The sequence below is a fragment of the Cynocephalus volans genome, chromosome 2 (assembly GCF_027409185.1).
Source record: "Cynocephalus volans isolate mCynVol1 chromosome 2, mCynVol1.pri, whole genome shotgun sequence".
In the NCBI taxonomy this organism is placed as follows: domain Eukaryota; kingdom Metazoa; phylum Chordata; class Mammalia; order Dermoptera; family Cynocephalidae; genus Cynocephalus; species Cynocephalus volans.
Genome location: NC_084461.1, coordinates 48,046,751 through 48,072,723, shown reverse-complemented (window position 1 = coordinate 48,072,723; position 25,973 = coordinate 48,046,751). Strand labels below are relative to the sequence as shown.

General features: G+C 35.4%; 1 protein-coding gene across 3 annotated transcripts in view; it reads right to left on the bottom strand.

Annotated features, from left to right (window-relative positions):
* GPBP1 (GC-rich promoter binding protein 1) overlaps positions 1-25,973 on the bottom strand; it is an 82,457-nt gene that overhangs the window by 17,384 nt on the left and 39,100 nt on the right. For 2 of the 3 annotated variants that reach the window (XM_063086895.1, XM_063086894.1), the window contains exons 4-7: positions 9,644-9,767; positions 9,287-9,510; positions 6,303-6,369; positions 5,164-5,223 (exon numbers count right to left, since the gene is read on the bottom strand). In XM_063086895.1, coding sequence (XP_062942965.1) covers positions 5,164-5,223; positions 6,303-6,369; positions 9,287-9,510; positions 9,644-9,767 — 475 coding nt within the window. The remainder of the gene's footprint in view (positions 1-5,163; positions 5,224-6,302; positions 6,370-9,286; positions 9,511-9,643; positions 9,768-25,973) is intronic. The other variant, XM_063086896.1, reaches the window with a different exon arrangement.

Genomic DNA, 25,973 nt, shown 5'->3' with positions numbered 1-25,973 from the left:
TGCAAGGTCTCATCTTAAGAGGAATCCAGGTGTCGTAGAGGAGGGTCATCAGCAAGGGAATGATCTCAACACACACTTTTAGAGGGAGAAGTAAAGAAAAAAGCTTCAACTTAGAGTGTGTACAAAGGAACCTAACAGCTGAGGAGGATCTAATCTGTCCTGAAGAATATTTTGGAGAGACTGGAACTTGGAAATGCCAGACATGGCAGAGGAAAAATAAAACTTTTTCAGACAAATAAAATCAAATGATTCCCCGAGAAAAGATCCTTATTAATGTAAATTTTTTTAAATGTACTTTAAGTAGAAGGAAAGTGATCCCATATAGACAGCTGAAGATACAAAAAGGAGTAACATTTTTTATACATATGCAATTATTGATCAAAACTAGAAGGCAGAAGAGAAGGAGAGTAGATATACAAGCAGGTGAATTATCTTTAAACTTCAACACTGAGTACAAATTTTGCCTTTTCTTAAATTGTATTCCTAGACACCTAGGAGCAAGAAATATTCTGGCTGTTTCCTCAGTGAGGTCTTCAGTGCAAAAGAATGATGAAATATTCTCTAAAGAAGAAAGGTGAAGACTTAGAAATAATTCACAGAAGAATAGGTAACAAAGTAAGATACCTGTAAAAGGAGCTGAAGGAAGATGATAGGGATTGGGAGGAAAGAGAAACAGACACAGTGTTATTGTGCTTATTAAACACTCATTTAAATAATACAGCACAGCGTTACGGTCATCTTTCTGTGCTTTTGTACCAGATCTATCACAATTTAAATACTAGCTCCAACCTTACTATCTGTACAACATTGTACACATTACTTAATCTCTTCTTTATAAAACTGAAAACAACGGTTCTTGCCTCAGTTACTGTGAAAAGCTTTTTATTTAAATAATTACTAGAAAAATCACATACTATCTCCAGTATAGATTTCCAATTACAATTCAAATTAAAGGTATCCTTTTTTCAAAAATTTTAGGTTGACCCATTAAAGAAAAATGAGAAAAATTATAAGAGAAACATGGTAAAGACAATCTATGTACTGTATAACTACTTGGAATAAAAGTACGTAAACCTGCCTGTTTAAGAAAAAGTGTTCTTGATGGTAATAATTGCCTGTAAGTAATGGAAAGAGAGATGGTGGAACTAAAAGGCAAAACTCTATCTGAATCATTTCTATCCATTTTATGCTGTTTATAAACTGGCTCATCTATTAATACATTATCTTTACAAAGTCACTTGGAACTTTCCAAGTATTTAAGCTCTTAGATTCAAACATTATCCAATACCTTATCAATTAGTAAACTATATGCAAAAGACCCAAACTGTTTATTCTCTTAAAGAGAAATTTTATATATTGAATATTGATGAATGACCTTAACACCTGTATAAAAGAATTAGACTAAGTGACCTCAGTGACTTCTTTCTATAAACTGCATGTGCTTATTAACTCAAGATCATCTAAGCAGGTAATCTCATATTCAAATTTAAGTTCAAACTACCTGAAGGCAAATATGAGTTTTGGATTTTCATATAATTACTTCCCTCTATCCTCACAAATAAATATAATGTGACAGTAATTGACTTTAAAAATCACTGTCTTGTTATTCATGCTCTCACCATACCTATGAATATAAGAATTATTTTTATTCCTTAAATATAAATTCAACGGTGGAGGGTAAGTGGCCCAATTCTTCAGAAGACAAATTAGAATTAAAATTCTCCCACATACAAAAGCACTTCACAAAGTTCATGTGAAGATTTGTATTATCTTTTCATTCTATTTCTCCACAAACGTTGTGAAGTATCCTTGTATAATACAAAGTAAATTGGCCACACAGATAATTCAGAGTTGACATCTCAATTCCTCATTCTCTTTTCTGTTTTTCACTACACTCTCTATGTAGCTACCTTCTACACACATACGTTTCTGATTCAATCACCACATTAACTACTTTATGCTTCGGTCTACCACCTAGAAATTCACTCTTTTTGCCTTTAATAAATCTACAACCAGAATCCCCTTCTCTTAGATTTGAAGGACATAATTAGCTGACAATTATTAAACACCTGTGACATGATCAAGGATTTCACACAGCAGACAATTTAACCTTAACAGTGTTTTTCTCATCATTTTTGTGATCATCCTCATCTCGCAGACAGGAAATTCATTCACTCAGAGACTAAGTAATCTCCCCCAAATCTAAATAACCAATAAGTAAAAGACCTAATGTTAGGGCCAATGCTAACAAAAGCCAATGCTCTTAACCACTGCATTACTAAAGAAAAGGGAAATTAAGGTGTTCCTATGCTAGTTATTTCAAAATGTTTACCATTGATAACTAAAAAATCTGCTCTGACCAAGTCAGCTAAATTGGAGTGTCTTGGGAAATAAGGGATGAGTCATGTCTCATGTCTTGGAAAAAGTTATCATAAGACCATTTTAACTTAAAAGCAGACCTACTGGCACCAGAAAGTAATAACCTAGATGCAACCAAGTTAACAATCTCAAATCTATACATCATGTGCAACCAACAGAAAAACTGATGTAATGATAAAGGAGGGTTTCCTCTTCTCCCTCTCTCCTTTGATTTTTCTCCCTCCCTCTCTCCTTTGATTCTTCTCCCTTCCTGTGATTATAAAATGCTAAGCTCTACTGGTCTCCCTTGAAGTGCATCAGAGTGACCTGATCTATGTGTTTCCCGGTTGCAATCATATTGGCTCAATAAACCCTATGCTTTGTATTTTCAGCCTTGGTTTCTTTCAGATCAACACCATTTCCAATTAAAAATCCTAATAAATCTATACTGAATGGTTAGGATAAGAAGCTTGTAAGCATGCACTGTCAAGTGACATCAAAGTCATCATCATATCAAGGCCAGTTACTAATTTAGTTTACTAACTATCTTGACAAAGAGGCAAATTTAATTTGTAAACAAAAGCATATTAGCCATGTGAAGGGTAAATAGTATGTGAATCCATCAAGTTTTCAAATTAATTTGAAGAGAAAACTTGGTCACATAAGACAATAATGTACACATACCAAACTCAAAGAACCTATACCACAGCAATTAAAATAAATTCTCACTGTGAACACTAATTTTAACACAGAAAAACAGTCTGTTTAAGATTTTTATAAAGATTGATGCTGTTTGAATTTTGTTGGTTTTAAGTATTTTATTTAATTAACAAACGTTTTTGTTTATAGTACTACATGAGAGTTTTAATCAAATGAGTTTCACTGACTGTTATATATCAATCAATATTTTTCCTTTAATGAGGTCCCCAACTTACTCATATGAAAAAGAACAGGCTTAAAGAAATACACTTCACAAATATAAATTTCCATGAGGGAACAAGTAAAAATACTAACGCCAACCAAATAAAATTTACTTGTGTCAAGATGGCCTACTCAACCCTATTAATTCTTCCTTCACAACCTTGAACAGAAGTTGCATTACCTTTTTCTTCTTATAATGTTATAATTTTTACAACTTAGAACTGTTTTCATATAAGACAGACATTGAAGGAAAGTGGTCATCTCAATATATAAACAAAATGATCCATCAATAGAATACTGTCAAAGAAATTTGACAAAGATTACTTCCATCCCTTAATTATGTTTACCAAAGTTTCTAAAAACAACCCCACTGGTTTTCATCATGATCTACCTCATTTAATGCAATTATTTCACTCAATCTGCATTCTTGTGACTAATACTGGAATTCTCTAGAAAACAACCCATCTTTATGAACTGGTCACTAATTTGCTTTGATTCAGAAAGCTAAACAAACAAAAATCTTAATAATGAATCTTAATGGTCCTAAGTAGTATATCACATATGAACAAAAATAAGTAGTTCATCAATCTATCAGTGAATAGACACAAATATAAATGCTAAGTTGAAACAGGATTACACTTAAGTTAATTATCAGTGACTGAAATTTTTCATTATTTAATATCTTAAGCACTAAATGTTAAGCTCTACCAATTAATTATAAGCTGCTGACATGCTGGGTTGCTGACACAAAAACAGCCAACAGGACTTCTGAAAACACACAAGTTAATGGCCGCTAATTACATCTCAAATTGTCTACAAACACTTCAACACATATCACACTGCCTGTCCCCACCAAAATAATTTGATGACACAATTAAATTACTTTAAAATTCTCACAGACACACTGGACTACCTTAAATTCTGTTTTAGTTTTAAATTATTAACATGGCAATGGATTATTTAATAACTATTAATCTTATGCATTAAACAGCTTAAGATAAAAAACATTGTAGAAGTCATGGATATACACTGAATGAAGCTGTTTCCAATAAAGCCAACTAAGTTCTAAGTAGAATTAAACTTATGTAACTATATTTTAAATGGCTTAATTACTTTCCCTCAAGGTATTTTTTTCTTTTAAATTGGGATATTATGTTTAGATTCTGCCAATTTTTGATCTATAAAATTATAGCTTCAGGGACAAATTGTTTTTTTCTTTTATACATATTACTCTTTCATTTGGTACATTTTTACTTACCTGGAAGCAAGTAGCACTAAAAAGTTCTACTGAAGTCTTTCCTAAAATTCTCTGGTCTTCCTCGGGAACATAGCTATTTTAAGTGTTGCAATGGGGAAAACAATACTTGGGAACCCAGCGGGGAAAGTGAGAGAGGAACAGCGAAACGTGATACAATGGAAGTTTCATTGTATTCCTATGGGAAGTACTGGGAATTTTACCAATTAACCATAACACAATTAACCATTTTCTCTCTTAATGCAGACACATTTCTTAGTTTACCTAAACACAGTAAAAAGTACATCTTCCTTTTACACATCTGTCACTAGTACTCAAAATCCTTAGACCAACCCTGAAACAGGAGAACCAAAATTTTTATATTAATACATTTTAGTTTCATTATTTTCAAAGATGTCTTTGTCTTTAAATCATTTCTAAAATTATTAAATCAACCAAGGATCAGTACCAATAGCATCTATAGGTAGTTTTATATGACAAACACTAACATTCTTATTTATTTACTTTCATTCTAATCAAATCCAAATTATTCCTAATTTCTTAGAGATTCTATTTAACACCTTCTAGGTGGTTCTATATTCTTATGCAATCAGTTGTTCCCAGAAAAACTGAATAATAAGGAAACATACCTAAGAGAGGAGCTTGGGAGATTTTTTTGGTTGGGTATGTGTGTGTCTGGGCGTGTAGGCCTGGGGAGAGTGGCAGAAATACTAATTTGCAATACAGAAAAAACAAAGCCATTCACATGGTTCTAACAAAAGTGTCTGACCACCCCCACCCACTCCCGCCCCCTCAAAACCCCTTAAATAAAGAGGGAGATCAAAAGAAAACAAAATAATTCCTCAGAGTTTCACCCATAAATAAATACAATAAAGAACAGCACAGGAAGTGGCAAAGTTTAAAATAATGCTGTTATTGTTAGGACTAGTATGCTGTCATAAGCCACAATCCTCTTGTTTCAGTAAGTTGTTGATTTTCAAGAGAAAAATACAAATGAACGTGTGTGCAAGTTCCAAAGTAGATACAGCACCTTTGAATTTGGCATCAAATAATTAAATTTATTTTTCAGATGTCAAATCTTCGTATTATGAATTTTTCCATTATTTTAAACTTCACTTGAATCTTTAAAAAAAGCTGTCTAATTAATTTGTAATATCAGCGCAGCTTTACCTTCTGCAGGATGCTATCAAATTAAACTCAGTAGTTTTAAAGAAAAGGGAGCTATTACCAAAAAAACTCATTAAACTCTGAAAATCAAAGGCAAATAATTTCAAATATAGATTAACTCCATAGGCAAATTTATACAATTATTTTTAACAGTCTAACTATTTTCATAGGTAAGAAGATTAATTTCAGGTCATACTATGATCAGAAATACTTGTCTTTTCAGTTGACTAAATTTTCAACTTCGAAAAACTAAATATTAAATTAAGTTTGTTTCTTTACATTATCAGGCTGCTCTCAAAATGATACCAATCTATTACGTTAACTTAAAATCATTTTTTAAAAAACTCATATTCAAGTTGAGTATACTTAATGGTACTAACAGTATAAATCAAGTATTTCAAATTAAACTCTTCTTCTACCTCAAATCTCTTCTTTTGAAAAGACAACTGTTACCTTTTTTGGTAGCTTAGCACATCAAAAACAGATATTTAGAAGAGGAAGTTTTTATTCTAGCCTGCATTTTATTTTTAAAAACACAAAAAATAAAACCTACAAACATCAAAATTTTATACCTCTCAAATATGGATCAAAGATTACTTACCCCATACACCTGCAGCTAAAGATTTATTTTGATTTGGTTCTCTCTCATATTCAGGATTTAAAGATGGCTGTAAAAACATTAAAATAAAAAAAAATAATAAAAGATGTTTAAACATCTCACATTTAAAAAGTAAATTCTTTTAAAGCAATCTCAAAATTATACACACTGAAACTGAGGAACCTGATATTATCAATTTTGTTGTTTTTATTTTTACACAGCAAAAGCAAATTAACTCAACTACTAAAGACTAATTACTCATAAACCTTACTTTCACAGCTTACTCTGCCAACCACTAAAATGTTTACTGTCTATACTCACTGCTAGTTTAAGAAAACAAAAAAGTCCTTAATAAATTCTCCTCATCCATGACTATCTGAGAAAAAAGTTTCAATTTTTAAAGAACAGAGCAAATTTAAGAGATTGTGATCTTTGCATATTATCAGAGAAATAATCCCTCCTTAGCACGTAAGAGGTCAAGATCAAAGGAGAGGAAAATCAAACCATTTCCCAATTACTCCATTAGGTTTTCATCACTGAATGCTTTAGTTAACGCAGTCATTCTCAAAGCAAAATGCAAACTTTTATTTCAACAAGTGATGCTCAGAATTATTAATAAGAAAAGTGAGATGAGCACTGAATGGGTACTCTAAAGCTAATCTTGGTTGGTATGTTCTCTCTAGAATCCTAAATTTTCAGTATTATATCTAGTATTTTTTATGTTACCTAGCAACACAGCTTGCCTCATTTAAAGAAGGTAAATACATGTTGAATAAAATAAACCCAAATATAAATATTCTAATTGCCCACAAATGTAAATTATTATTAACATCATACTAACATTATTGTAAAGGCCCAAAAGGGAATGCATGCATACTACTATGGTTCTTTCAGAGACACAAACTAAATAGGGTAAAGATTTTGGTGGTGGTTATACGTGGATTTTTAAATATACTATGAGAAATTACACTCTGCCTCTATATTCCAGATTAGGACTATAACAGCTGATGACTACCACCTTGGGAGTGAGAGTGGGGTATAATAATAATAATAATGATAGCAGCAACTAGCTTTTATTGAGTGCTCACTATGTGTTATCCACTATTTAACTGATTTATATACATGTATGACTCATTTAACCCTCACAAAACTACGAAAGAGCACTATTATTCCCAGCTTGTTTTTATTATAAAAATTCAAGTTTATGGTGATTAAAGTGAAAAAAACAGACTACTGAAAGAGGAAGGCACAGAAATTCCAATGTTACTTGATAATAGCACTTAAGAGTAATCTTTTATTCTTCTCTTTCCCTCACCACTCCCCTGCCCAAAATCCAATCTATCAATTTCTTTCCCTTATTCAAACTCTCCATCCGAACTACTTCCAAATCATATCCAAAAACCATTCATCTTCGTTTATCTCAGCTACCTAGTTTAAGCCATCATTTTCTCCTTCTGCTTCCTAACTAGTCTCCCTTCATACACTATAATTCACTCAAGATCTAACAATCAGAGTAGTCTTTTAAAAGCTAAAATCACATCGCATGACTCCTCTCCAGAGAGGATTCTTACTGCACTTGGAATTAAACAAAAATTCTTTACCTTGACCTGCAAAAGTCCACTCAATTTAAATCCTTTCCTACTTTGCTAATCTGGTCTAATACTAACTACTTACTCTTTACCCATACTAGCCTAAGTTTCATCCTTTAAACATAGCAAGCTTGCTCCCACCTTTGCACTAGCTCTTCCTCTCAAAGCTCACTCAAGCAGGTCCCAGATTGAATCTCTCTTCCCTAGAGATGCCTCCCCTGTTGTCCCAAACCAAAGTAGCACTCAGTCACCTCCTGTCTAAATTCTCTGCAAAATATGAATAATTTTCTTTTTATGTTCTGAATGCTCCCACTAAAACAGAAACTCAATGAGGAGGGGTTTTGCCTATCTTATTCACCTATGTATTATGAGTGCCAAGAACAGCAACTGACTCACAGAGCCACTCATATGTATACTGAGTAAGAATTAACAATGAACATATAAAAAGATAAGTAAAGTGCAAATTCATTACCAGGAATGAATCACAAGAACTAGATAAATAGGAATGTATGCTAGATCAATTTTTCTGTAATTTGGCAAGTATAATATTTACATAAACCACATGGTGAGATTTAGGAATAAGGAACAATTAAGAAAACTCTGTTTTTAATTAACTCATACTTATTTTTAGAAGTGGCGTTAACATTCCTAATTACATCTGACCTAGGATAACAATTAGTTTGCCTTCCCCGACCACAAAGATAATTTTGAATAGAGAAACAGCTAAAAGACAAGAAGAGATATCCTGGGATTAGCTTAAGAGTAATATATGAATAATCAAGTGTTATTTAAAAGCAAAAATCTAAATAAAACATATTGGTAAAATAGTCTTTGCAAAAGTTTAATAGCTTTTCAGAGATACTATGATGCACTTACAAATAAGCCACTAAGTTCAGCTACTAGTTCTTAAGGGAAATTATTCATATCTCTATAAGGAATAAAACAACATAAACACACCAAAACTTTTAAAAAGCCACATAGTGAGACTGTGGAATAAAAAGCCCCACAAGGCTTTATAAAATAAAGGGGGGAGGGAGGACAGTAAACAAAAAGCCCTCACTAAATGTAAGGATTAAAAAACAATTGGACAAGGGCCAGCCCATGGTTCACATGGGAGAGTATGGTGCTGATTACACCAAGGCCACAGTTCAAATCCCTATATAGGGATGGCCAGTTGCTCACTTGGGAGAGCATGGTGCTGACAACACCAAGTCAAGGGTTAAGATCCCCTTACCGGTCATCTTTAAAAAAAAAAATACTAATAATAATTGGACAAATACCTGTCAAGTGTGATCCCTATAGAAAATAAGCTGTACTGATAAAGCTTCACAATAATGCCTTGATGTTAAAATGGTACTTGCAGAAACCTCATCTGAATTAAAATTACAAGAAACTTACAAAATCCTCAGCCTCAAATTGTTTGCGTTCTCTCTTGTCTTCTTTCCTCCCGGTTTCATTGTCAGGTATGTTGTTTTCATGTAGTCCTTGGCTTTTTCCAGAATGGAAAATACTGTTACGAGAACGGGAACTTCCACCATGGTATCCCCCTCGATGATTTATGTTTTCAGTACCATTTCTTCCATGTGTACGCCATCCATTTTTTTCTTTCCTCCCAAAGTTACCTTTATTTAAAGGTTAAGTAATATAAATTCAAAGATGATAGTTATGCTTAAAGATTGAATAGCATTCAAAACATTCTTTTAAAAACATGGGAAAAAAAGTCCTTAAATTCTACCACTCCTTAGCAAATTTTACCTCCGTTAGGACGTCCAATACCAGAATCAAAGCCATCTGAAGAGTTGTGCCGTCGACGATTCACATCATAACGATTTTCTGCCCATGAAAAGTTTTCAGAATGCTTCTCAAAATTCAATGACGACTGAAACAAATCATAAACATACTTACAACACCTAAATACAACTTTAAAAACTAGTAACACTCCAAGTTATTTCCAAGAACTTTAAACAATTAGGAGGAACATTTTGTAGTTATTTTCAAGGCATTTGATAACTAGTAACTTTAAGTACATAAGACGAATTTTTTTGCTGGTCCATTTTCTTCTACCTAATGAGAACAGCACTCCTTTTTGAAAGAGTTCATCAACTACATCTACTTTTCCAAAAAACTTAAAGGTAAAATGCCATTGTAAGGTGAAAAAGCTAAAATATGATACATTTCTCTTATGACAAAATGTAACATTCTGTATCACACATTATTTGATATAAATTTTTTCACTATAGCTCAAGGTTTTCTTCTATATCAGAAAAGAATTATCAAATGAGACTTCAGTTTTAAGTTCCCCAGATTTATTTCCAAACTCCTCTTCCCCAAACTCAATTTTTTTTGAAAACTCAAAAAAAAGAATGTACAAAAATTAGAAACATATAAAAGTCCCAACTATTTATAAAGTTTGTTATTTAGCCACAAAATTAATCTACTAAGATAAAATCACAATAAAAATTCCTAACATTTTTTAAAATTTTCATTTTACCAGACAGACTCAGAAGGTCATCTGAAAGGAAAGTTACGTATAAAAATTGCCAACAAAAAGTTTGAGAAGAAAGTGATGATGGGGGTGGGGTAGGACACTTGCTATGCCCGATACTAAAACATACTATTGGTATAGATATATAAATAGAAACATACTTTATGATAATGATGGCATTTTAAATCAACTGGGGGGGGGCGGTGGTAATGAGTCCATCTACTGTGAGATATAACCTATGGATGGTATGAATCCTCTTTCATACCATCCATAAAAGTAAATGCTACATGGATTAAAGAACTAAACTTCAGGACAACATATTAAGAGAAGAAAAACATATAGAAGATTATTTTTATAGCTATAGGAAGGTTTATAATTTTATAACTTTATTATAGAAAGGTATATTATTTTTATAATTAAAGGATGGTCTTCTTTAGCAAGATATAAAATTCAGAAACCATGAAAAATATGACATGACTTGAAAAACTCTGATACAAGACACTAATAAAGCTGAAGGAAAAACAACAGATTTGAGGAATATTTTCAACACAAAATTTAGTGAATTAAGACAAAATATAAAGAAAGAACACTATAAGTCAATACAAATAAGGGCAAAGCGATGGAAAAAATGAGCAAAGGATTAAAAAAGGCAATTCTCAGAAATAAGAGCCAAAACTCATATGAAAATATACTCAGTTTCTCAAGTAATCAATAAAATGCAAATTAGAAGAAGGTTAGTATTTCTTGCCCATCAGGCAAAAATGAAAAAGACAAAATCTAATGATAGCAAGGGTTGAGAAGACAGACACACTTGTATATTGCTAGCAGGAATATTTTTTTTTTTAAGGGTACAGCTTTTCCGCAAAGCTGCAAAGAACTACCCAGCTGCCAAACTCCTTCAGTGAAGTAGTCAAAATAAGTGTTTCTTCAACTCATGCAGACAACAGGCTACGCATAAATCTAATTTTGAAGTTCCCACTAGGTTAGAGAGCAGAGGAGCTAACTCTATGACCGATCAAATTAATGTGAACGCCAATCAGGTAATGACAAGGCATTAGGGAATTATGAGAAGAGTTCTCACCTTGCCCTTCTCTCTATTTTCTTCTTATCCTATAACCTTCTTCTAAATTACTACAATTAAAGAACCTGCGTTAAGTACTCGGGGTTTTAAATGACAATAAAGAGTCTGCTGTATTATTAGTATAATTGTTACAGACTATGCCTGAAATCTGATCATGCTTACACTTAACAAGAAAGCCCAAATTTGAAAGTATTTAGGTACACAATCCAAGCCATTCTTTTGCTGAGCTATAATTATAACACTTCTTATTGAATACAAAGTACTTGCAAAAGTGAAGAGGTTTGTGTATAATCTTCACGCTATTAAATAATGCTCAATCTATGTAATTTAACCCCTTGGCAAACTAGTTTGGAAAGCTTACATGACCACAATTCTCCCAATTCTGCAGTCTTCCAATATAGCTATAATCCAACTTCAACTCAACATGTCACCAATAATAATATTCCTCCAAAATAAATGAACAAGTGGGTTTCCATGTAAATATTACAGAGCTGAAAAGATGAAAGAAAAAGAATTAAGTAAACATGTCCTTCTACTGCCTTTCTCATTGATAGAAGAAAATAACAGGAGTAAAGAAAAAAATTAACAATTTTTTCTATTGTTCTAGATTCCAGGAAATATCATTATATCCCACTTTTTTTTAGTATGACTATGATACCCAATTGATATTAGTATGATTTGATATTAGTATTATTAAATATCTGATATTAGATTTGATATTTGATATTAGTATGACTTTGATATCCACTGAGACTTTTAAAAAATCAAATTCCTATAGCAGGCTAATTTGTCCATGCCATGCATCTTTGAATAAAATAAAAAAGGGGCTAGGGTAGCTCCCTACTACTAGCACTTTCAAAAGGGAAAATAAAAATTTCAGGTCCTAGGCATAATCCAGACTTGCTATAGATACACCGATAAGCAACCAGTGAATTCCACCTATTATAAAGCAATGCTCATGCAAATGTACACTAGATAACCTACATTTTTCTTGGGGAATAATCGTCAATAGCCCTCCAATCTCTGGAATCCTCATGTCCAACATGAGTAGTAAACTCAACTTCTGCTTCTACTTCAGAATCAACCACTTCAAGGTTAGGTATTTTCATCGTCATCCTTGACTTTTAGTTATCAACAGCTTAACTCACACACAAATCCTCCAACTCCAACACACAGACTTTAATAACCATTAACTGACTGAAATTTGCTCTAAAACGTAAAATTTTAACTCCCCACACTCCCTTTTTTCAGGTGAAAAATTTGGAAAAAAGAACCAAGTACTCTGTTCTCTTCCTATGCCAAATTATGATCTTACTTATTATTTAAGCTATTTTATATCATAGGAGATCCTTTCTATTTATGGACAATATATTTTCAACAACATTACAGAGAAGCCAAGGAATACTAACACTGTGTACCAGTAACAAACGCTTATACACAGAGGAAAACTTAAGATGTGACACACAAGACGTGATAGTTAAATGTAATATTTCCTACAAAGAATGCACTCAAGCCACCAGAAAATTGGTCCAATAATTCAACTTTGCTAATTTAAGTCATCACTGTTTCCGCTTTCAGATTCCACTTATTCATATTTCTTAGGTTTTGTGGTTTAAGGAACCAAACACAGAAAATAAGCATAAATTTTAAGATACACAGTGAAAATAATCATTGCTTAAGGTAAAACAATGGGTTGTTTAAGAGAAAGGTTTGATTTAATTTGGTTTGGTACATTAAATATTTTAAACCACAAGTTGTGACTCTCTGAACAGTGAATTTAGCAGATATTATATTAACCTAATAATACTGTCAACAGTAGAAGCAAAGGTATACATACCATCCTCCTATCCAAGGTTAATGATTACATGTGTACCCCAGATTTCATTCCCCTTTCATCTCCTCAAAGATCTCACTCAATTAACTCCTTTCATCTGTCTTCAAACTCTTCTTCATTAGCATTTATTAAGAAACTTATCTTCTTGGGAGGCTGGGGGTAGAAAGACACTAGCATTTCCGTACCTTACATTTCTATTACCCTATTTTTCTCATTACATTTCCATAAAAGTTTCTCATTCACATTCTTCAACATAGAACTGTAATTTGACGTCTACTTGCCTTTGTGAAGTCAAATTGACTTCTTTTATGCTGAATTGTGGTCCTCTTTTAATCCTTCATCTATCTGTCCTTTCTGTAACATTACATACTGACAAGGATCTCCTTTTAAAAATGCTCTTCATTCTTACCCTATATCTAGAAAGGAGTAGAAAGCACCTCTCAATTTTTGTGACCTTCTCTTCTAATGTTATCATTGGTACTCTCCCTGGATGCATTCATCTACTCTCAAAGTTTAATTACATGCTGAACAATCCCAATTCTCTCTCCAGTCCAGATCTCTCTGCTGAGCTGTAAGTGGTCTGCTGATTACAGATTGCTATCTCCTGGCCATCTCAAAACTTACCTTCTCCATCACCTTTATGTTTCCATGTCTTAGTAACTAATACCACCAGCTGGGTTAGCCTTAGCCTATATTCAGAAAAACAATTTTATCAAAAGTAAAAGCAAAATAAAAATGTTTCCAGGTGAACAAACACCAAGAAAATTAGTAGCTAGCAGATCTGCTGTACAAAAAATACTGAAGGAAGTGTTTCAGGCTACAAAGAAATAGACAGAAACTCAAATACACAGGAAGGAATGAAGTATACCACATAAGGTAAATATGTGAATAATACAAGATTGAATGTATGTATGTCTACATATACATATACATTATGGGTTTTATTTTTTTAATTCTCAATTTCTTTAAAAAATAATACCCACCACTGGCAAGGATATGAAGCAACTGAAATCCTCATACATTACTAGAGGCAATGTAAAATGGTACAGCCAATCTGGAAACTAGTTTGGCAGTTTTTTAAAAGATTAAACATATACTAACCATTCTAAACAGCCATTCCATTTACAGCTATTTACCTGAGAGAAATGAAAACATCTACACAGACTCATACACTAATGTTCTCAGTAGCAGTATTCATAATAGCAAAAAACTGCAAAAGATCTAAATCTTCATAAGTTGATGAATGGGTAAAGAAAGTGTGGTATATCCACACAATAAAAAAAAGTAGTATTAACAATGCTACAATGTAAGGGCCAGCCCGTGGCTCACTTAGAAGAGTGTGGTGCTGATAACACCAAGGCCACGGGTTCGGATCCCTATATAGGGATGGCCCGTTAGCTCACTTGGGAGAGCGTGGTGCTGACAACACCAAGACAAGGGTTAAGATCCCCTTATCGGTCATCTTTATTAAAATAAAAATAAAAAAACAATGTTCCAATGTTCATTCTAGCTGAGATGAACCTCAGACAACATTATGCTAAATGAAAGAAGCCAAATACAAAAGATTACATTTTATATGGTTCCATTTCTATGAAATTTCTAAACTAGAGAGATTAATACAAACAGAAAGCAAATTATTTATTGCCTGGGAGAGGAGCAAGAATTGAAAGCAAACAGGCATGGGAGAACTTTTTGTGGTGATGTGTTTTAAAACTAGATCACAATAATGGCTGCACTATGGTATATAGTAGACCTGCCTTATCCACAGGTGATATGTTCAAAGACTCCCACTGGATGCCTGAAACCAAATACCTGACTCTATAAATACTACGTTTTTTCCTATACATACATACAGTAAATTTTAATAAATAAATTAGACACAGCAAGAGATTAATGATAATAATAAAATACAATTATAACAATATACAATACTGTAACAGAAGTTTTGTGAACATGTCTCTCTCTCAAAATACTGCACTGTACTCACCTATTTTCAAACAGCAGTTGATTGCAGGTAACTGAAACCTTGGAAAAAGCTAAACCAGGGATAAGAGGGGACTACTGTATATTTACTAAAAATCAAACTCTATACTTAGAACAGATAAATTATACCTTGTTTTTTTGTTTTTTTTGTTTTTTTTTTTTAATAATAATAAAGTCAAAGTTTCAAGGTTGTTTCCAAAGCTCAAGAGTATAATGGAAGGCCAACTACCTTTCATAATAGTACCAAAAAAGATAAAATATCAAGGTGAAAGATATCAAGGAATGTGCAGAACTAAGATTAAAAAAAAAAAAAGAAAAGAAAAGAAAACTGGGCTGGCCAGTTATTAAGAACACAGTGTTACAACACCAAGGTCAAGGGTTTGGATTCCTCATACCAGCCAGCAACCAAAAAAATAAAATAAAAATAAGAAACAAAACTCTAGTATAAAGAACAGGTCCTGAAAATGTGAATCCTGCTACTAAATAGAAAGCTTGATGTCATAAAGATGCCAATTCTCCCCCTAAATTTGACAACAAATTCAATATGATCCTAATCAACATACCAATAAGTTACCATCCCATGAATAGCAAAATGAATTAAAAGTTTATCTAGAAATACAGATATGGTAAAAGCCATAAAAAAGTGTGAAAAATGAGTAATGAGATAGTCCAAGCCACACAAGAGTCTGGTTCAGACACAGGGATAGACAAATCATTAAACAAAAGTAGTTCAAACTGTTACGGAAAAAGTCTCCAAGAAAATGCAGACACTCAGAGAAACAGAGAAGTCAGATGATTTATTACACCGGCAGTCTCAGGGGAACTCACGTTCCGAAAACCTGGGCCCTGAATGCAGGGAGAACTGGGGTTATATACCTTTCTTGAGCAAGCAAGCAAGCTTTTCTACTGGCTTTGTCTGTATCCAGGCAGAGTCACCCAAACTGGGGTCTTCACCAGGTGGATAGAGGTGGGTAAGGGGCTTTGGGTAGGGGGCTTCACCAGGTGGGCAAAACTGGGTCACAGAGACAGGGAATGTGGCTAAGGGGCTTTCTGCAACTTGAGCTAGAGAGCAACCCAATCTCTCACCCACACAGAAGGGCCGACAAATTGGCAAATCACAGAGTCACAGAGCTCAGAAATGCATTCAGCTGTTAACCCTTTACATAACCTTTAGATATTCCTTACAAGCAAGCATATTTTAGCTGTAAAACTAAAACAAGGATTAATATAAGTGGAAGACAAGAAATTTGTCTACTTTAAAACAATGGATCCAGGGCCGGCCCGTGGCTCTCTTGGGAGAGGGCAGTGCCGATAACACCAAGGCCACGGGTTCGGATCCTATATAGGGATGGCCGGTTGGCTCACTGGCTGAGTGTGGTGCTGACAACATCAAGCCAAGGGTTGAGATCCCCTTACCGGTCATCTTTAAAAAAAAAAAAAACAAAAAAAAAAACCCCAATGGATCCAAATAAAGCTAGGAAATGAGTATCAGTCAATTCCTCACCTTTGGGAACCAGATAGGTTTGAATTTCAGAATTTTACAGATTTTAGAAGTGTAACATGATGAAACACCCCATAATGAAATATGTACCTCTTCACAGTGAAACAGGAATATTCACACCAAATAGAATTTCCTTAAAAGAGAAAAAGAAAAAAAAAACAAAACAAAGCACAAGAGATAGTGTGTGTGGCCTCATATTCCTTTATGTCAAATTTTAATGTAAAATGAATTACGTAAACAGTTTCCCTTTTCAGAACTTTCTGGATTTTGAAACTGCAGTTATAGGTGGGAAAAGACAGATGACTAAATAAACAGTATTGGTATTCTAAAGCATTGGTCTCTGGTCTGGAATCAGACTCCCTAGGCTCAAAATCCTGATGCCACCACAAGGAGCTAACTGAACAGCTTTCACAAGTGACTAAATTTCTCTAATGCTTGGTTCTCCTTTTGTACATAAATCCAAGGACTTTCTTCCTCTCAAGAGCTGCTGAAGAATTAAATGAGACATCCATGTAACAAAAAGTACAGTGCCTGGCAGATGGGAAGCACTTCACTACATATTACTATTATCACCATTATTAACTGGTTCCCATCTGAAAACAAAATTAATTTATACAAAAACCCAGACAAAATTAAAACTTCAACTTAAGACTAAAACCATAAATGAAAATAGGTGACAAATTATTTTTATATCATCTGCAAATGATCAAGACCTCAAAACTTTTAAGAAAAAACTATGCTACATTTAATACATATGCACATGAAAATATAAAACCTGGATAATGAATGATAGAAACTGAAATTTTTTTGTTTCAAAAGCCTGAAATTTAGTAAGCTTAGAATGGTAGATTAGAAAAAAACAGTAGATGAAAGGAAAGAAAAAAGAAAAAAAGAACAAGAAAATCTAGTAAAGAAGAAAACAAGATAGAACTAAAAGGGAACCAGAAAAAACCTGGTCCTTTGAGACTAATAAGAATATCAAGACTTTGGCAAGATGAGCCACATCAAGAAAGCAAATACATACAATCTGAATAAAAAAGGAAACACAACTGAAGATATAGGAGAGGTATTTTTTAAACAAGAGAATATTCTCTGTGTGTATACTTTTAAACTAACAAAAAGTCACTCAATTTTCTTAAAAAATAAATAAATACAGAACCAAACCAAGGCAAGAAACAGTAAAACTAATTCATCCCACAACCATTAAGGAAAATCTATATATCAGGACTTTCCAAGAGAAATTTCTGCCATGATCAAACTATGTTTGTACTATCCCGAATACCACTATTACACACATGTGACTATTAAGCACTTGAAATAATGTTAGTGCCATTAATTTAATTTTAGTTGACTCATTTAAATTCACTCATGGGACTATAGCTTCCTCTACTGGACAGTGAAAAATCTATACCCTCTCCAAATAAAAAACCTGGCCAAAACTACTCTGGAGAATTCTACCAAGCATTTATGAAGAATAGATAATCCCATCAGATAGAATGTATTATGAGGAGATACATCTTTAATCTGATAGGATGTTTCTATCAAAATTCTCTAAGACATAATGGCAAAGTACTACGGACACTCTCTTTAAAGAATATCACCATCACCACTTATATTTAACTACTATGAGCCATAGCTATTGGGAGAGGAAATCTTTAATGGGTTCTAGGTCAAGAATCTTTAATTCTTGCTGGTACACCAAGAACACAAGGCCCTGTTTTATACTCAGGCCATTTCTCTGGACTACGTTCATGCTGCAGCCCCCTCAAGGACAAAGAGCAGAGTTTCTCAGTTGCAATGCAAACCCACCACACATACCCTTATCATTTAATGAGGTTCCTCCATTATTGTCCATGTGGGACTTACTGGTGCCAGTTCCCCCATACACCCCCTCATCTACATGCTGCTTGCTATGCCATGAGTAATAAAATCCTTCATCTAGGAGTCTCATGTCTTCTGCCAGCATCCATGAAACGGTAACAAACTAGCTTGTTAGCTTGAAAGTAGGGGGAAAAAACCCTAAATCCTTCACAGAACCTAACAGTTTTAGTGATGAGGATATGATGCTGACAGAGCTAAAGCTTTCTGGAATAAAAGACAAAAGCCCCCATGGTCCAGATTAGGTCATCTGAGAAAATTCTCCAGGATCTGGCAGCAACTGCTCTCATTCAAGTGATGGGCAGGGATAGTTAAGGGTTCTTCACTGTTTAAAGACTAATTGGGCAAGGAGTGAAATTGAAACATTGTGTCCAAATGGTACTTTGGTGTTGCTTGTTCTCCTGAGTGGGAGAAAGAAAACCGATGTTTCATTATCACAAGCTGAAAGGCAATATGGCTCTGAGTGATGAGTCAAGAGGTCTCCAAAGCTGAAATAAATAGCGTCAGTAGTGAGGACAGTTTTGGAAAGACTAAAAACATTAGAAGTAAATTTGTAAAGCCCAAGCTGCTGCCTATTGGGAACAGAAAGTAAATACAGAGTCTTGGTTCATGGCATGGAAGCATTCTCTCCCTCCTGTTCCCTGAATTTTGTGAGCTGTTGTGGCAAATTATCAAACCTCTTGAAAGTGGGGTGGCAGGACCTCTGAGTTTGTGGCCAAGTGAGACAAAAATGTTGGTAGCCTAGGGACTCAACAGTTGTAACTAGTGTCTGAAGTGAGAGCAGTCTTATGTCATTGAGCCCTTAAATATATAGAGTCTGATGATACTTTGTGTAAAGCTATAAGACTATGCCAGTTGTTGAGTAAGGCGAATCATAACTAAAGCCAAAATGTTTCGTTATTTTAGTTATACTAAGTTTCCATTTGTATTGTCAGGGCTAGGGTTCAGATCCTACAAACCCATTGTACAGACTGGGTCACCAGACCCCTCACATGGGCAGGTCCACCCTAAGTAATTGGGGAAAGACCCTGGGAGCCGTTGGCAGTTGGCAGACGACACAAGCTTAGTCCTTAGCAATGGCAGCAGCAGCTTACAGGTCCAGTGGTGGCGGGGCAGCCTCTCCGGAGGGTCCAAGAGGCCCTGGCAGCAAAAGCTTGCAGCAACAGCCTCCAGAAGCAGTAGCCGCCTCCCCATGGCCACCTCCCCCCACCAAGGGTGGGGGATACCATGGATCAGAGCCACTCGTCCTTTATACTTAAGTCATAACCCAAGACACCTGGGTGAACATGCACAATTGCATTAGACAATAACCAAGGAACACTTGGACACACGTGCCTATTTACATCAAAATGCTCGTCAAGATTCTGAACATCTAAGGGGCCCTGACCATTTTCCTATATTTTCCCAACACTCTGAGTAGTTAGTGTCAGAATTGAATTGACTTGTAGGACACCCAGTTGGTGTCAATTAGTTGGTGTCAGGAGGGGAAGAAAACCTCTCACCCTGTTCTCCCATCCCTTTCCCCTCTACCTCAACATCAGCTGCTTTAGTACGAAAGTTTAGTATGCCGGGAAACTTAAGGAAGGGGAAAGACTCAAACTTTTACAGCTCTGTTGGACAAAAACACCAAAGTCACTATTATATGCACCCCCATAGGGGGAAATGGAACTAGGCACAGGAATGGCTGAAAATATTGAGAAATATAAGCAAAATCATGGCAGCGTGGTTCATGGAGGCAGAAAAGCACAACCCTAACTATCTGCGGGAACCTGAACAAGATGAGACAACACCAACCCTAGGTTGAGGAGCCAGAAGAGAAACAAAAAACCTCCAAGACACCCATGCAATGCCCTAATGGTCTCCCCTTCCAGCATGTACTTTCCCATGTTCCCAACTGAAGGAATCATGGTAATCTTCTGAAACCTTTGTGGCCCCTGACATGTATGTGTTAATAAACTCCTCGGTTTATGGAAAATGTGCTGTGGCACCTCAATTTGACTGATAGTTTGGACAAAATTCAGCAGTAGGAAAAGGAAATTAAGGTGATCTAGGAGGCAGAACTGTTAGGCCAATTCAAGGTACTGTTTTTGTGGCTTACACCTAGTACTAACGTTACACGCTTTTTACATGCTTGTACTGAAAATGATCAACATTCTCCTATTCAAGGAATGTGCATTCTGACTGGTAACCCCTGTCCCCTCCTAGGTGGTCTAGCAGAAACAGTACAGAAAACCAGAAGAAAAGAAAAGAAAATGAGAAATGTAGTTGAAGTCTTGGTGGCTGCAGGAGTGCCCAGAAAGGCCGTTTCCCAGTACAGCAGTGCCATCTGCCTGACACAGGCACCAAGTATGCTCCTTTTAAAAAGGAAACACCTCTTGGCCACTGCTGAGCTCTTGTAGCTCAGCAGTGGCCAAACACCTGATTCATGGAGACCTTGTGATGCTCCGGCCTGACATCCTAATTATAAGGTAGATCAACTCAGACTAAGGACTAACCAGAAAAAAGTGTGTGTGTGGAGGGGGCGGAGGCACCAGGGCTCAGTCAAATGGAAACAGTGTGTTACAGGGTGCTGATGGCTTGGCCTTAAGGACATTTCAGTTTTGCAGGAAGTGGCAACCACCCTTTGGAGTAAGCCTTATTCTTCTCCCTGCCACCTGCAAAAAAGCCACTGGTTCCAAAAGCCTCTCAAATCACACGTTCCCCTAAATGCCTGGGCCTGGTTCACTGATGATTCAACAAGATGATGGTGTCCACTGGGCAGCAGCAGCTACCTAGCCCCCAAAACAACACTGAAAGAACAAATGGGTAAAGACCATTCAGTACAATGAGCTAAAATGAAAGCTGTTAGTAACCCTTACTTTAAATAATACTTGAAAGGACTAGATATTTTATATTTTTACAGACTCTTGGGCTATTGCCAATGCCCTAGTCATCTCGTCTGTCACCTGAAAAACCACAGACCACCAGATTAAAGACATACCTCTATGGGATTGCAAACTAAAAATTTGCAGCTGCTGATGATACAGTCTGAGTCACTCATGTAGAAGCTCACAATAAGGGCCTATTCTCTAATGGTCTTAGCATCAAGACCAAGTAAAATAAGAGTACTGATCAAATCTGTAGCATGACACCTGAATCTATCATCACACCAGACATGACAACACATCCACTATCATAGACTGGACACAAAATAAAGGATGTTATCTTTCTAATGCAGAAGCCACCACTGCAAGCCAACTTGTGACGTCTGCCAAAAGCTGACCCATGTGTCTTGCTATGAAGAAGGTCACACTACACAGGGGGGACCCTACCTCAAACCTCTGACCAATTCTTGAAGCTACTAATGGTACCTCACCACTATTAAACTTTTTTAGGTTACAGCACTACCGTTACAGTCTGATCACCTAACTCTGACCACACTATTGTGGCCCTTGAAATTAATCTGTATCAAACCTTTGGCTTTGCAAACCACTGACAGTATGGTAACAGTATGACTTTCGTCAAAATGGGCAAATTTCTTGCATGGCCAATATTTAACAAATCCAATGGACATTCCAGGCTCCCCACCACCCACAGGCATCTGTAATTATCAAGTACTGGAACAGCCTCCTCAAAATTCAACTCAAAGGAAGTTAAAAACTCTACCTCCCTTACCTTCTCAAACACCTTAGTAAGACAGTTTGGTCAATGAATACAGTATAACCAAAGAGGTCATTTCCTCGAAGCCACTTCCTAGGTATAATCAGTATGAAAAGAATGAGGAGTGATAAGATTACACAGACATATTTTAAAAACTCAGGATTATGCCCTGATAATCCCTGGACATAATGTTTCTTTCTTTCCCCTAAGAGCAAGTGGAATCCAGGCCACCACTCTGGGTGATAGCTTATCCAAAATAGAGCCTAAGGAATTCAGACTTACTCTGGTTTGTCCATGGAATTCTCCTGGACTGACATATCCTAGATCATAACGATAATCACCATTTGCTTGAGTGTACTACTCACCTACTCCCCCTACAGTATCAAATGTGGACCAAAGTGGGGGACATAATGGGTCCCTGCAAATTATGTGAAAATGCCCTGGTACCACTCACATCCAATTCCTCTGGATAAAAAGTCTAGGTGCAAGTAGGGGAGGATTTTTTCTTAAGTGAAGTCATAGCTATTGGAATAGGACATCAATTTCATGGCTGTGGAGGGAGAGCAATAACCCCAGCACCTGGGGAGAGAACACCTTACCCCAAGAGGTGCAAAGAGGAAGGTGAACAATTAATGCTCTCTTTATCTGCTAGAACCAGAATCACTGCCTGAGTCAAAAAGCAGCTGGGGATGACACTCTGACACACTGCTAGATTTGTCACCCCCATCCATATGCTTTGAGATCTGAAAAATTCATGTGGACATAGCCAGTCCTTAACTATCCTGCTATGCCTGATGCCATCAAGAGCAGCTCCTGAATATGCATTTAAACACCCAGGCTGAGACAACCTTGTTTCATTCTGACTGACAGAAGTTCACATGCTTCTCCAGATACCTAACAATCTTAGGTTATGGCATATATATATATGGCAATTATGGCTGCAGCTACTTTGTAACACCGTACATGTTTTTTTAACCAAACTAACATAACAGTAACCCAAATCAAACTTAACAACAACCCATGAACAGAGTGACCTGTGCCCCTTCGGGTGGTATGTTTGTATGTGGGGGAGAATAAGCCACAGAATATCTCTCTACTAAGAATGAACATTGCTTTTCTAGCCCATCTACTGTCCCTGTAATTGTACATAATGACACCAAAATTAAAGACAGTTTAAACTCCCTTGAATGGATGTAACAGATAACAAGAGTGACTTCAGACCATGTCCTGGCTGTGTGAAAAAATAATCACCTATTGGTCCCCACTCCTCAGTACGTATTCAAGGTTGGCTGGATCCGGACCTCACCCTGCTGCTTGGGATGTTGACAGCAGCCTTAATTAAATGCTATATAAAACAAATTAAATGAATTTGGTTCTAGCTTCTGTCAGCCAGATTTATCAGAGTGGCTGACAGAGTGGAGCAATTATGTGAAAATTCAAATTCAACCAAGAACATATAGGGCTGATGGCAGACTGTTGCAAAAGGCAATCCACCACAGGCCCTGAGCATTTCTACACATTCCTGCTTATATGCCAAGAACGCAAAGCCTTGGCTATTCTTTGCATGGCCCATTTCTCAGGGTCATGTTTGCAGTGAGCAATATTTAGGGATGGTACATCTTTCTCTGGAATAAAGATCAAGCTGCTTATAAACCTGGTCAATTCTCTAAACTCAGTACAAGGACAGCATCTATCTGGACCCCTTCCTGTCAACCCCCAAAGGTCTTAGGGGGCAACCCTAAGAAGAACCAGCACCAACATCATGCTTATGCTTCTTGTTGTGCCATGAGTAATAAAGTTCTTTGTCTCTGACCCAAGGATCTCGTATCTTCTGCCAGCATCCATGAAACAGTAACAAGCTAGTTTGTTACAAGCGCACAAGAAAGATAAAATCCCAAATCCTTCAAAGACTCTGACATATGGCCAGCACAGTAAAATGTAAGAAATACAAAAGGAAAAGGAAGATAGAAAACTGGTGCAATTTATGAACAATATGACTGTCCATATAAAAAAAATCCAACACACCACAAAGTAAGAATCAAGGCTGTTAGATACAAGCCTAACATGAGATACAATGCATATGCAACAAAGACTTGATAAAAAGGCCTTTTAAAACAGCATTTTAGATAGCAACAAGTACGGGCTGAGTATCCCTTATATGAAATGCTTGGGACTAGAAGTGTTTCAGATTTCAAATTTTAGAATATTTACAGAATACATACCAGTGGAGTATCCCTAATCTGAAAATCCATAATGTTCCAAAGAGCATCTCCTTTAAATGTCACACTAGAGCTCAAAAAGTTTCAGATTTTGCAGCACTTCAATTTCAGATTAGGGATGCTCAATACATATTATTAGATGCTAGAAAACATCCCTTGAAATACATAGAAGACTGAAAAAAAAAATTCCTATGTAACTTTAGAGACATTAGAGATGACATATACACATAAGTACATATATACATGAACATATGTTTTCTAAACCAGTACTTAGAAAAAAGGTAACCCAAAGGAAAAAAAAAAATGTGAACTGGCGATTAATAGAAATGTAAACCCCATGTCCAAAAAACAGTGAAAATGCATTCCATAACAAAGACTGGCAAAAATGTTAATTCTGATAATCTGACAAAGTTTTGACAGGTGTGTAACGAGAATAATTTTACATAGTATACAGGAGTATAGATTAGAACACCACGTAGGAGAAAAACCTGGCATTGTGTAATCAACCCCATAGCAAAGTTTACTTCTAACTATAGATTAGAGCCTTGCTATTGAAAGTGTGGTCTACAGACAGAATCAGCATCGTATGAAAGTTTGTTAGAATCTGCAGCCCCAATAGAGACCTACTGAATCAGAATCTGCATTCTAAATAAAATCCCCAGGTTATTTTCGTACCCATTAAAGTTTGAGAAGCAGTGGCCTAAAAAATTCATAAACATGTTATCAAGGAGACATTACAAGAACATTCATTGCAGTACCCTCTATAGTAGCCAAAAGTTATAAACAATCTAAACGTAAAAGGACAAACAAAATGTGGTATAAGGACACAAAAGAGAACACTATACAAAGTTCAAGATAATTACACTAAATCTACAGATAACAACACGGAAAATACAAACATATAAATAATAATTGCTTATATAAATCTTTAAAATATAAAAAACAACACTATTTATTGGCATTCACATATGTAGTAATAAAAGAACATACACTGAAAATACGTTTGAGAAAAAATAAAGATGGGAAAAGGACTATGAAGAAGCAAACAATGGACTTTGACTACATATGTAACATTTTATTCCCAAAGAGATACAAAGCAAATTTGGCACATGTTTAAAATATGACTATGTTGGGTAGTTAATAAGTGCTTAATTATTCTCTATACTTTGTGTGTTTAAATATTTCCTGAGGGGCTGGCTGGTTAGTTCAGTTTAGTTAGAACGTGGTGTTGTAACACAAAGGTCAAGGGTTTGGATCCCCATGCCAGCCAGCAGACAATCGATCAGTCAATCAATAAAATATATCATTAAAACTTTCTACATAGTCTTTTTAAGAATATCAAAACAAACAACTTGTAGGAAAATGTTTGCAATAAAAATGGCAAACAAATCCCTTAATATGAAAAGGGCTATTAGAAATCACTAAGAAATAGACTATATGAACAAGTAGTTCTTAGAAACAGTTC